Here is a 12,426-nt window from a genome sequence, read left to right on the forward strand (position 1 = left end):
TCAATAATTCCAACACTGTTTAGAAAGAAGCTTTTATTAAGTAGATTGAGTTAGCCACTATTGAATTTGAAGAATGATTACAGAAGTTTCACGACCAGGACTAATTCTGTAATGCTATTCGGTAGTTAACCATTTTGCGTAACTTAATTCTCAGAATGCTCACCCTAAAATACGTAGTCTTCCTAGTCCCAGTGATTTTTCATTTGCTTGATTCTATCTTCTATCAAAAGTTCCATTATGAAAAGGCAGTTAACTGTGTTGCTGGGCACTCAGTCCACGGTTGGCTCTAAAGTTTTAAGACAGTTCGAATGCTTAAAATGGAAAAGGAAAAAAGTTACAAGTCCGTTTTCTCCTCATCTCTCCCCTGCCTTTCATTGCTAAGACATATTTTAACATGTCTTTTTTTAAGAATGAAGTTACACGTATGCCTAATATTTGTTAAAAATGGGTTTGTAATGCTTGTTATCTGAGGTTTTTTTAGTCTCTCCTCCAGTAAAATGCACTCAAAATGGATGCTTTTTCAAACTACATGTCAGTTTTCAGTAGCTAGCCAAGAAGCTTGATCAGGAACAGGAATATTTACAGGCATTCCCCCTTGGCTGCTTGGAAAATGTTAAGTAACTTTCATTATTAGTTTCCTAGGACATGCTCATGTAAGAATAAAACACTGAAATGATACAGAAGTTTGTAACAGGGAAAGGGGATTAACTAATGGATGAAAATGCATAAATGTAGTGTTTCCAATTGTAAAAAATGCAGTTACTGTTAACCAATTCATTCAAAATAGGAATCACAAGATAAAGCACATAAAGTTACTACTCTTGAGAAAGTTATGCACAGTACATAGATACAGATATAGAGATTAAATACAAAGACCATGCTGGTGCCTGGAGATAATGCTTATAACTATTTATTCATCTGCAGATGAACATAAATATGGATAAATATAGTTGCCTGCATTAGTGCAAACATATCCTCTGATCAGAATACCCTACTCTGCACTGCTCTTGCAGTTGGTCAGCACTTGCAGAGTACACTGCTCTAAGTGCAGCAGGCTCATCACACACCAGCAGGTTTTTTCATCAACAGTAGGCTCACTTCAATGTGTAATAGAGGGTTTCACTACAAAGCTTTATACAGGTATGGCCCAAGCTTGCAATATAAACAGTCCAAATTGCCATTTATCTTAATAAAGGCAGGAACTGTATGTGAAGAAGTACAAACCCATCATATGAACCTTCTACCCCAGTGCCAACTAGAGGGAAAAAAATTTTACAATATAGCATGTTAAAAGATCATTTCAAGTGACTGTGCTGGTAATCTTCCCTAAATAATTTGAAAATATACCAAAATCTACTATTTAATTAAAATAGACTAATAGCTTTATTTAATTAAAATCGACTAATAGCTTAATGACTTGTAAAAGTGTATTAACATGATTTCTCCTTCATTCTCATTACGTTTCTTTTTGTGAGGAAAAATGTTCTAGCAATGTTAAAAGCATGAGACTGATTCATCCCCTTTATGAGCTTTAAACAATGTGTATGTCCCTTTTACACTGTTGTTTGCTTTCTATTCTCTACCTGTGTTTAGCACATGCCTGGAAGCTCAGAAAAAGTGTCCTTTTCTCAGAAGGAAAGTGCATGGTATGTGTCATCCTTTAGCCTCGCCATTTAAAATGAGACAGTGGGCAGGGAACCTGTATTTTCACAGTAACAAATGTCTTCTACACCTTTCAATATTATGAATATTACCTCTTTCCTGAATGCATCAGCTCAAAAGCCTCATTAATTTTGTCAAAAGGCAGGGTGTGAGTCACGAACTCGTCAACCTTGATCTTTTTGGACATGTACTCAGTCACCAGTTTTGGCACATTGTCTACACTCTTCCAGCCTGAAATAAAGAAAGCATGCCTTGGTGTTTCCCCTTTCCACCCATCTCAGAAAATTAAAAATACCCTTACACAGGAACTTGTGTGATCAATATGAAAAGGAACTGAGCTGAGGAAGATGTTAGTCCCTCCTGCCCCAGGAATGCAAGAGGACCACTAGGTCTGGCAAAAGCACACCTTAGCCAAACATACAAAAGTGCACAGACCTTTCACCAGGTATTTCAGCATTCAGTGTAACAGCACCCCTCACTTGGCATTTTTATCAGCCCTCCTGTGTATCTTTATAACCCAATTAAGTTTGGTATTACTTGAACAAAGATCAGTGTAATAATTCCAAGTTTTAATACTTTTATGAACTTCAGCAATTACTGAATTCCCAAGTTACCAGTGTCTGTAAAAAATTTGATGTGCTTTGGGTTGCCAGCAGAAAATGTGTATCAAGCACTTGTTACTTTTTATTTTAAAGGTCTTTATAGCACATTCTCATCCCCACAATTTGCTTAGTGGTTAAGCAACACAAACATACTGAATTGAGTTCCCATCTCCCCGAAGAGTAGGTATTTTCATTAGACCAAACTGAACCAAATCTTCACTTGGTAATAAAGCAGTCTCTCTACACCATTCTTTTAATATTGAATAGCATATAGATATACTCTGTCTTCAAAACATGCAAGATCATACCAATGTGTTAATTTGTACTCTGTCTGTAGGAGTAACAGCTTTTAAAAGTCTTTTAGGACAAAGACTTTTATTTATGAATAGCCTATCAGTAGTACATTTCTTGCACAAGCAAAAATGAGGTAGTGTGTTCTTCCCAGCTTTAACCCATAGGCAGTTATTCTTAGCCCCATACCAAAAGAGAGTTACCTCCAAATGCAGTCCCTTTCCATGTCCGCCCAGTCACTAGCTGGAATGGCCGTGTGGAGATCTCCTGGCCAGCAGCAGCTACTCCAACTATCACACTGACTCCCCAGCCTTTGTGGCAGGCTTCCAAGGCAGCTCTCTTCACAAACAGACAGGACAAGGCAGAGCATTTAGTGCTAATGTCTATGCTGCTTCCACAGGTTGCACTTTCCTTCCCCCAGTTAATACCACATCTGAATTTATGGAATAAGAAATTCACTGAAAATTACATTAAGTTTTCCATTGGTTCATATTCCTTATGCTTTTCGCTTTGCACTTTTTATATCCCATCTGGCTTCCAAAGAAGTCCCTCTGAACTCCCACTGAGAGTTGGGATAAACTGTAATCACAGACCATGTTACTGACAGTTAGGAATGCTGTTGTAATTCCTGAAAACATAGCCTTCAATTCAGTAATACTTCTGCATTTCCAACAGTGAAATGAATTACTTGAGGAACTAGGGAAATACCGAGTTGTCCCTGAGATTTTACTATTTATTGTACAATATAATTTATGCAAGTTTTCTTAATTTTTCAACTGTCAATTTACAAAAACTCAAGATTTCAAAGAAGTCTCATTAAGGAAAAAAATTTGTAAATTATAAGTGCCATTTTTGACCCAAGAAGCAGCAGTTGCTTTCATTATGTAATTAGGATTGAACACAAGTTATCCTTTTTAGTCATAGCAGTTGTCATTACTACTTAAAAAAACTAATAAGCATGGTGTGTTTTCTGTGAGAAAAAAGCAGCTCACTTGCTATTTAGCTGAGCACCCAAGTGGCAGCTGCCTACTCCCTCCCTCTGGGCACTCCTGTCAGGCAGCACTCACCATGACTCCGACATTGCCGATGCACTCAAATGAATAGTCCACACCACCATCAGTCATCTCAACCAGCACCTCCTGTATGGGCTTCTTGCAGTCCTGAGGGCTGATGCACTCAGTAGCTCCAAATTCTTTAGCTTTGGCATACTTATCCTTGTTAATGTCGATGCCAATGATCCGGGATGCGCCTGCTATTTTACAGCCCATAATAACTGCCAGCCCAACTCCTCCCAAACCAAAGACAGCACATGTAGACCCAGGCTCCACCTAGGAGTAAGAATAGAATCATGAGCAGCAGAAAAACCCCATCCTTTCACGTGAGTGGGAAACACAGGTTAAGAAGTCTATAACAAAGGAAAAACTAGAAGGAAATATATATATGGCTATGACACTATCACTTAGATAAGGGAAACTATATAGAAATTGCATCCAGAAAGCTCTTTAGGTACTGAGCTTTTCTTTTTGCCCAAAGACTCTGCTCCTGTAACCTGCCCGAGACTCATGTACAGTCTCCTACCAGCTCTGTCTCACTGTGAGCTTCAAGCGACCAGAATGACTTGCAGCAAGAGGAAGATAAATTGGAAAAGTAATTTATAGATACTTGGTACCAAAAGGAATGCAGAATACTCTACCTATATTTCCTCTAAAGGGCATCAGGTTCTTCTAACCTGATCTGCCCTCTATTGAGAAGTTAAAAATTCTTAGCTAAAATTCATCAGTTGAAGAGGAAGAAGAAACACAAATTTGGTCCAGGATGTTTACAGTCCTAATCTAGTCCCTAAGGTATGTGTACAAGAAGCACAGCCCTTACCTTAGCAGTGTTGATGGCAGCCCCATAGCCAGTGGAGATGCCACAACCCAGCAGGCACACTTTATCCAGAGGTGCTGCAGCATCTATCTTGGCTACTGAGATATCAGCTACCACAGTGTACTCGGAGAAGGTGCTGGTGCCCATGAAATGGTAAATCTGCTTTCCTTTGCAGGTGAATCTGCTGGTACCATCAGGCATGACTCCTTTCCCTTGAGTAATTCTTAAGGCAAAGACAGAAAACTGCAGTCAGCATTTTAAGTAGTAAATACTCTCACCATTAAGTGCCCACTCAGCAGCACAGAGACAGCTGCATATTTGCACATTTATATTTTAAACATTTCAGTAAATCTAGGAGTTCACAGAAATTAGATGCTAAACTCCTACCACTTTGTGCTATTTATTCCTCCATGGAAGCAGTGAAAGAAATGGAGTTTATTAACATGCTGACCTTGTTAGCTACCAATGCTAACTGCTTGTGCCTTGATACCACACTGTCATCTCCACCTCCTTCAGCACCCTCTCCTTGAATAGCACCTGTCAGTGATGTCACTGAGGCCTTTCTTTGGGTTTGGGAGACTTTTTTTCAGAATAGGAGCTGGATATTTATCTGGGAAACAAGCGTTAGGGAAAAAAAGAGCTGTCTGTATAATTTTACACCACTTGAAAGCTTTAGTGTTCATTCCCAAGAGCTAAATTCCCTGAAGATCTTCCCTTAAGTATGGATTAAATACAGGTTTTCAAACCTGGGGACACAGCTAGCAGTTTACACCTTCACATACATAAAAACAGAGAAACAGATTTATTTAAGGGGAAGTAAAGAAAAAAATTGAATGGAAAATAGTCTATAACTGACTCCTAAAACATGTAATTTTCAAGTCATTAAATGACGCATCAACATTTCTCCTTTGAAGAAAATTTCTGCCAATTACTTCTGATAACTAAAACAGGTATTCATTGAACAAATACTATAGTTTGTTAAAAAAAATTAAAAGCCATACAGACCTTATCTTCTGGCACAGGTTTGTTTTAGGATTCTTACAGAACTTGCACTCTCCACACTGGGGGATGTATAGAGGGATAACAGTGTCCCCTAAGAAAAAATATCATGTGACTAGTTACTGAGCCAAGTAAGGCATTCTGAAACTGAAGTTACTTGATTGTCATTGTTTTTATGTGAACTTGTGTTCACTTAAAACCTGTGTATTAAAAACTGTTTACTGTATACAGTAGTATAATTTATAGGTAGGTGTATCACTTCAATCATGTCTGATCAGACAGCCCATCAGAAATTCATTGTTCCAGAACAAATAGCAAAGTTACTATAAATCAAAACAACCCCAAATCAACAGTGAAAGTCATAATTAAACTCTATAAGCCCTTTAATTAAACCAACAGATAAAAACTATCATTTGAAAAAATAAAAAACCCCAACCCTCTTCTAACTACGTATTGATCTGATTTGGAGCAAGAAATTTGTACACTGGGCTCTTTCAAGCATTAAACCAAGAGCATATTGAATAGATTAGTGTTGTAGCTCACAGACAAAGGAATCTACACATGCATACACCCCAGAAAAAACCATAACATTAACTCCTGCAATGCAGTGTTTCACTGGCCCAATTTGACAGTTGGCTCTGAAATAAAGTAATACTTTTAAGGAAGGCAGAAAATTTTTAAGGTATTTTCTTACCCTTCTTTACTTTTGTTACTCCTTCCCCCACACTCTCTACAATTCCTGCTCCTTCGTGTCCCAAGATCACAGGGAAACATCCTTCAGGATCAGCACCACTGAGAGTATAAGCATCCGTGTGACAGACAGCAGTGGCAACTATCTGTAAGAAAATATATAATCTGAGACACCCCAAAGAACAGAACAGTAGCACAGATGTAAATAACTCCCTTTGGCCAGAAATTCAGAAAAATGGCTGGGACAAATTTACCAGTTCTGGCAGCTTAAATACTTTAAACTCTTGGCAAAGCACTTTTTCTTGCTTTGAAAAAATAAAGTCATGATAGTACATTTCCATTATTTCCATCAATTGAATTCTGACATTGAAAGGGGTAAGAGATGACGTGTGATTTCCTAAAGCTAGGAATGAGTACTCCAAGTCATCTCAAAGTAGGTTAGCATCTCAGATTTGAACTCAGTCTCTCAAAGGTAAAATTACCAAGGAGACCATGCAGACCTCTCAGTACTGCATTAATCCAGTTTAAATTAAATAAATAAATCCATAGACTTAGGCACTATGCAGAGAAGTTTTATGCGCTTTGCACAGAAGAAAGTTTCACCTTAATGTACACTTTTTGGAAATCCTGATGAAATCAGAAACTTGGATATAGGGAATCCAAGAGACCAATTGCAGCTCAGCAGCTGTAACTTATGGCCAGACTGAAGTAAAATCCAGCATGTTACGCAGCTGCAGTAACTCACAAGCTGCTGCCCTTCAAACAAGATCAAAGGTGTTCCCAATCCAGATGTTTTGTGGGAGCTTACTCTGTTAACAACTGGAAGTGATCCCTAAGATTAGCCAATATTTGTAGACCAGACTGTGAAGTTAAACCAGCAGAACGGAAAAGTATTTTGCATAAACAGAAGATTTAAATACCATAATTTTCTTCTTTGTAAAGCCAGCTGACATATTAATGAATTAATGCTATCTATTTTACATTTTTTCTATTGGCAAATTGCTCAGCTATAATACTTAGTCTCCCAAAATACAATATATATATATAGCTAACAACTGATTTAATTACCTTGATACGAACTTCATGAGCTTTTGGTGGAGCAACCTCCACCTCCTCAATAGAGAGAGGTTTACCTGCCTCCCAGGCAACAGCAGCCTTGCATTTAATAACCTAGAAGACAAAACCAAAAACAACAAAAAAGAGGACATCTGTTGTATGGTTCATTTAAAATAATTCTTCTTCAGCCAAGTGAGAAAATGAAAGAAACACTACTGGCTTTTGGAAAGAATCCCAGATCTGAAATTCGTAATTTCAACACAAAGGTTTAATTGCCCCACATTTGCTTTCAGGAAGCTAAATAATAATGAGCAAACCAAGACATGAATTTGGATGTCATTCTCTTATTGAGCAAAAAATATACTAAGCCTGGGAGTGCTTAGCAGACACTCAGTGAGCAACAGAAATGGAAAGACTGCATAATAAAAATGGGGGTTTAAAGTAAGAGACTGGCATTCGTTTCAAATGTGTCCTTAAGCACAGTGTGTTTGAAGTTAAGAAAGTTCATAAAGGAAACTGGAGGTCACGTAATGGTCTGAGACCCACATCAAGAGTGAATTCCTTATGATTTCTAAGTAGGATTTTGGCAAGGAGATGCGTGTGCATGCAGCTGACATGCAGAGCCCTCCAATGATCCATAGGGACCAGAAAGACTTTGCTGTAAGGCCACTGTCTGTGAATGACTGTGCATGGATTTACTGTCATCAAGTCTCTGCTGCTCGCAGCACCCACCGTCATAAATCCTGCTCTGCAACCATCCCAAACATCTCAGGAAGCTTTTCAGGCCAAATGGTGCAGAGTCTGGATGGAAGAGCAGAACTTTTGGATTTTTAAATCCTATTAACAGGTCCATATGCACAACCAGGTGTTACAGCCTAGAGCAGTTTCAGGTGCTAAAAGGATAAGTATTTGGAAAACCCTCAGAGGTCAGTTGTACAAAGATGACTCCAGGTCTGTCCTTCAGGATGAAATGGGCAGTATATCAAATAATCTGTATTTTATTTTCTGACAGAAACAACATCTTTCAGCAAGTATGGTATTGAATAGCTTCCTAAATGACACACAGACAAGTTGTGAAATCAAATACATAAAACTTGATGATGAATGCTCTCACAGACTAGACTGCTTTGGAACACTTTGCAATCTACTGCAGGACAGTGTGCAGGTATTTTAGAATAATTCAGTTATATCGGAGACTTGCACTAATTTTCTTCCAGGTAAACAAGGTATAAGCCATTGCTACTGGAAATATAAAGCATTTCATAGCATGCACTATAAACCAATAGAATAAAATGACACTTTGTGTGTTCAAAACAGCTGTGGTGTTCCCATGGAATCACTGAAATGAGATTAATGCAAATTCCCAAGACCAGATATACAGTCACACAGCCTTTTTGAAATTTCACTGTCTGGAAGAAATAATAGTGCTAAGATCACCTGTTGCACTTTTCAGGTCTGATTCACTATCTGTGATCAGGAGAAAGTAATGGCTAGTTTATAATTTTCTGTAGTATTCCTGTTGTACAATAAACAATACCAGACTTTGCCAGAACCAGTTAAAATCCTCACTGTACCTGTAACAGCAGAACTGCAGATGTTTACCTTGGCTTAAACTTGGTAAAATAAATAGTGCAGACCCTAAAGGTTTTGTAACAAGAAACAGGTACCTATTCCTACAGCCAAGAGGGGACTAGATTAGACAGAAACACCCTTAACCTAGAACCATGAAAACTCCTTGTTCTGCTTTTCAATACCAGGATAAAAATTACAAAAATGCACAGAATGTACCCCAGTAACAAACTGTGGAATCACAGTGTGAGCAATCAATCACAATCTCTAAATCTAACAAAGGTTTTGCCAAAAAACCTAAATTCAAAGCACAAAGTGCAAGAGGAGCCATCATTTGGTAAATCATTTACTGGTTTTCAATCCATGTCTCATCCTCCCCTCATTAAGTCATCACTTGTTGTTGCACAGGACACTGTGCATTCCTACAACCTTTATTTCTGCAAGCTTAGTTAAACACGTAACTGAAGAGGGGAGGAAGAAGTCTCCATACCTGATAAATTCCGATCTTCCTAAAATTAAGAGTACACATCTGAAAGCACATTTTGAAACAGTAACTTCTGATTCAGAAACTTTTAAAGAAGATGGCTTTTGAAACTGCAGTCAGTTCACACAGCCAAAGACCCCTGGACTATTCAGAGTGGGTATCAGGAAAGCCCCGTCTTCTGCCCTCTCATTACTCAAAGCTTTCTGCTCTTGCTTTGCTAAAACTCTTGAAGCCAACAACTGGGAAAAAAACCCCAAACCACCACCTTCCACCTGTTCTTCATTTTCCCGATTAGCACGCTAGTCCAGCAGCACAGTATTGGTTTGCTTGCAGCTGTGCACACCATCAGCTTCCTCACTCGGGATGAAATCCAGCTGCCCTGCCTGCTCCGAAACCACTGTCTGAGCAGTCCGGAGCGCCCGGCCCAGCCATCCCAGCCATCCCGCTCGGGCCCGGACACGGACCGGGGGCAGCACTTGGGCGCAGGACCAGCAGCGGTCCGGACTGCTCCGGCAGCGAACCCGCCAGGCAGCGGCTCCGTGAGCAGGCAGGGTCGCGTTTTACCCCCTCCTTCAAGCCCATTCGGCCACACCTGCCCAAACCCACGGGAAAACACAAAGGCTCAAGGTCTTCTGCTTGTCCTTCCATCGCCGCCACCCTCAGATCCACTAAACTCGCACGGACACACGTCGGGGAGCAACGCCTGTGTGTTTGCGCTCCCGATCCTGCAAATACTCAGCAGGAGCCTCCCACGCGTGAATAGCGGCACCGCCGCACGCCTCACACGCGTGTGGTGGGAGGGCGGACCCGTCGGGCCATCCCCCGTGTCCCGGCCCGTGTGGTGGGAGCGCGGACCCGCCGGGGCATCCCCCGTGTCCCAGCCCCCGCTGGCAGCGCCGGGGCGGCCAGAGCGGCCGGAGCCTGAAGCCCGGCCGGGGCAGCCCCTCGGCACGGCAGGACAGGACAGGGCTCGCCGCCTCATCCTGCCCCGCGCTGGACTTTCCGCGCGCCCCCGGGCCACATTCCCACCGCGCGCTTCCCCGGGCGACATTCCCACCGCGGAACGCAGACGCGCACCACACTCCTCACCCCGCTCGCCATCGCGCACGGCTGCGGCGGAAGGACAAGGAAAGCCCGCCTCCCTCCCGCCAGCCTTCTTCTCGCCCTCCTCCCGCTCGCCGGGGCGGGCGAGGGAACCGGCTCCTCCCTCACCCGTTTCTGTCCTTGGCTTCCCTGCTTCCTCCGCTAACGTGCGTCTGTCCCTCCCTCCTTCCCTCCCTTCCTTCCCCGCCTGCAGGGCAGAAGCGCCCGCGGCCAGTCAGGATCCCCTTGCAGCGCTTTTCTTCCCGCAGTGCCCGGGAAGGTCCGTGTGTTCCCTGGCGGTGGCCGCCCCGTTGCAGTGCGATGTGGCCGGTTCTATGGCTGCGCCAGCATCTCCCATCCCGGTCCCTTGGGTCCCGCAGGCGGGTGGGTGGTGTTGTGCCTGTGAGGGAGCAGGGCTGTTGTCCTGGCTAATGGGTCCACTCTTCAGATCCTGCCCACACCAGGTTGTCCACTTTTCTTCCCTAGGAACGGGAGGTCATAGACGCCTCGTGCGCCATTCCCTGGGGGACGCAGCAGTGCGTGTGTGTGCCTGCCTTGCCTCTGCAGGGCAGTGCCACTCGAGATGCTCAGTGCCTCCTGTGTCTCGCCTGGACAAAGATGGGAACTGGCCACGTCTCCAGTACAGGCCCTTCGCACCTGGCTGAACCGCAGTGGTGGAGCCTTTACTGGGCAGCAGTGTGCTTCAGAGGGAAGCCAGCCCCTTTCTGGGCCAGTCTGGGCAGTGGGATGGAAGTTTTGGCTGGGCCTCTTGACATTGCATCTGTCAGCCTCTGAAGCAAAGGGGGTATTTCTACGAGATGGGATCGTTAACCTGCTCACCTTCTTTCTCCAGGCAGGGTAGGAAAGGCCTCTTCCTAGGTCTGCAGAAATGGTGTCATGTAAAGATCAGGCGAATGGTTCTGCCATGGGCTGTTGTGAGAGATGCTGGTGCTTGAGGGATTGCAGGGTGTAACTAGGTCCCCCTCAATAAGAAATGGAATTTTTATTTTCCAGTAACACACTAACAAAACTTAGCAAATACCACAGTTAGACAATAGCAGAAAATTAATAACATGACATAAACAACTATGACATTTAATAAATAACATCATTATTAATGACATAACTAAAATTACAAACTAAATCTATAGGCTCGGGATAGCTGACTGAGGTGGAATGTAATTTGGCAGAGTGCTGTATAGGTTTCATATATGGTGAAAGATGTTGAGAAGGAATGAAAATATGTGTGATCAGGCTATCTGTCCATGGCCTTCTTGAGGCTTTCTGCTAGCTTCTTCAGTTTGTGTTCATGGGCTACCACCAAATCCTTGCTGTTGAAATCATAGCAGGCCTTGTCCATTTTCTTGGTTAAATTCAGCTCTGCTAACCTCTCCTGTGAATTTTGTGCTCTTGGCCAGCCCTGTTTGTCAGCACTTCCAAAAAGCCTCCAAGCATTTTATGTTTAGCTAAACTCTGCAGATGCTCTGCTTTTTTAGTATCTTTTACATTCTGGAAATTGCAAGCTCTAATTGTGGTAGACAATGGATAGATACATGAATCATGACTCCTTAATGCTCATTGTCCAGTTTCAGAGGTTAAAGAAGTTGGGGTTTTTTTCATTTTTCTTTCTCTTACAATTTTGTAATGCTGCCTCCAGTGTTGCTGTCTACTATTGGAAGCCCCTGGATATGTTAAGTGATTTTGCAGCTTTCTGTTCTCAGCACCATGCAATTAAATCAAGGTACCATTCCTGCTCTCGACTGAACTATCTATGCTATGTCATGCATGTTTCAGGTTTTACATAAGTTCTGTAGGTGAGGGCTCCCCGTGCTGCTCTGGATTTGACATGGAGTTGGTCTTGGTGTTGTTCTAGCAGATGTTATGTGCTCATTGGGAACATCAATTTGGATTGAGAAAAGAGGGTGGCTTGGAAGCACTGTGAGAGCACATGTGGGAGAGAGACCTGGCAATCATGTTCTTGTTTAGAGAATGTTGTCTGTTTTGTCTGGCAAGCCAAGGGAAAAGCTCAAAAAAACTAGGGATCTGATTATTTATTTTTTTAAAATGGTACTGTTGTGTCCATCCTAGAGGTATTACTTTTTTCCTGTACCTTAGTTTGAC

At 42.2% G+C, this 12,426-nt stretch overlaps 1 protein-coding gene across 3 annotated transcripts; it reads right to left on the reverse strand.

The window, feature by feature from the left end:
* Nucleotides 1–10,414, reverse strand: LOC139672213 (alcohol dehydrogenase class-3). Of its 3 annotated transcripts, none has more exons than XM_071555899.1 (9): nucleotides 10,312–10,414; nucleotides 7,182–7,283; nucleotides 6,118–6,259; nucleotides 5,430–5,517; nucleotides 4,428–4,647; nucleotides 3,623–3,883; nucleotides 2,759–2,894; nucleotides 1,755–1,893; nucleotides 1–311 (listed from the first exon to the last, which is right to left on the reverse strand). In XM_071555899.1, exons 1-9 carry the CDS (start codon nucleotides 10,321–10,323, stop codon nucleotides 287–289), a joined length of 1,125 nt encoding a protein of 374 aa, XP_071412000.1. In that variant the 5' UTR covers nucleotides 10,324–10,414; the 3' UTR covers nucleotides 1–286. The 3 variants fall into 3 exon arrangements, with proteins under 3 accessions (XP_071412000.1, XP_071411999.1, XP_071412001.1); XM_071555898.1 differs by having other exon boundaries at nucleotides 10,300–10,338; XM_071555900.1 differs by lacking the exon at nucleotides 10,312–10,414 and adding an exon at nucleotides 7,902–7,922.
* Between the last annotated feature and the right edge of the window lie 2,012 nt (nucleotides 10,415–12,426).

Source organism: Pithys albifrons, chromosome 5, assembly GCF_047495875.1.
Source record: "Pithys albifrons albifrons isolate INPA30051 chromosome 5, PitAlb_v1, whole genome shotgun sequence".
Lineage (NCBI taxonomy): Eukaryota > Metazoa > Chordata > Aves > Passeriformes > Thamnophilidae > Pithys > Pithys albifrons.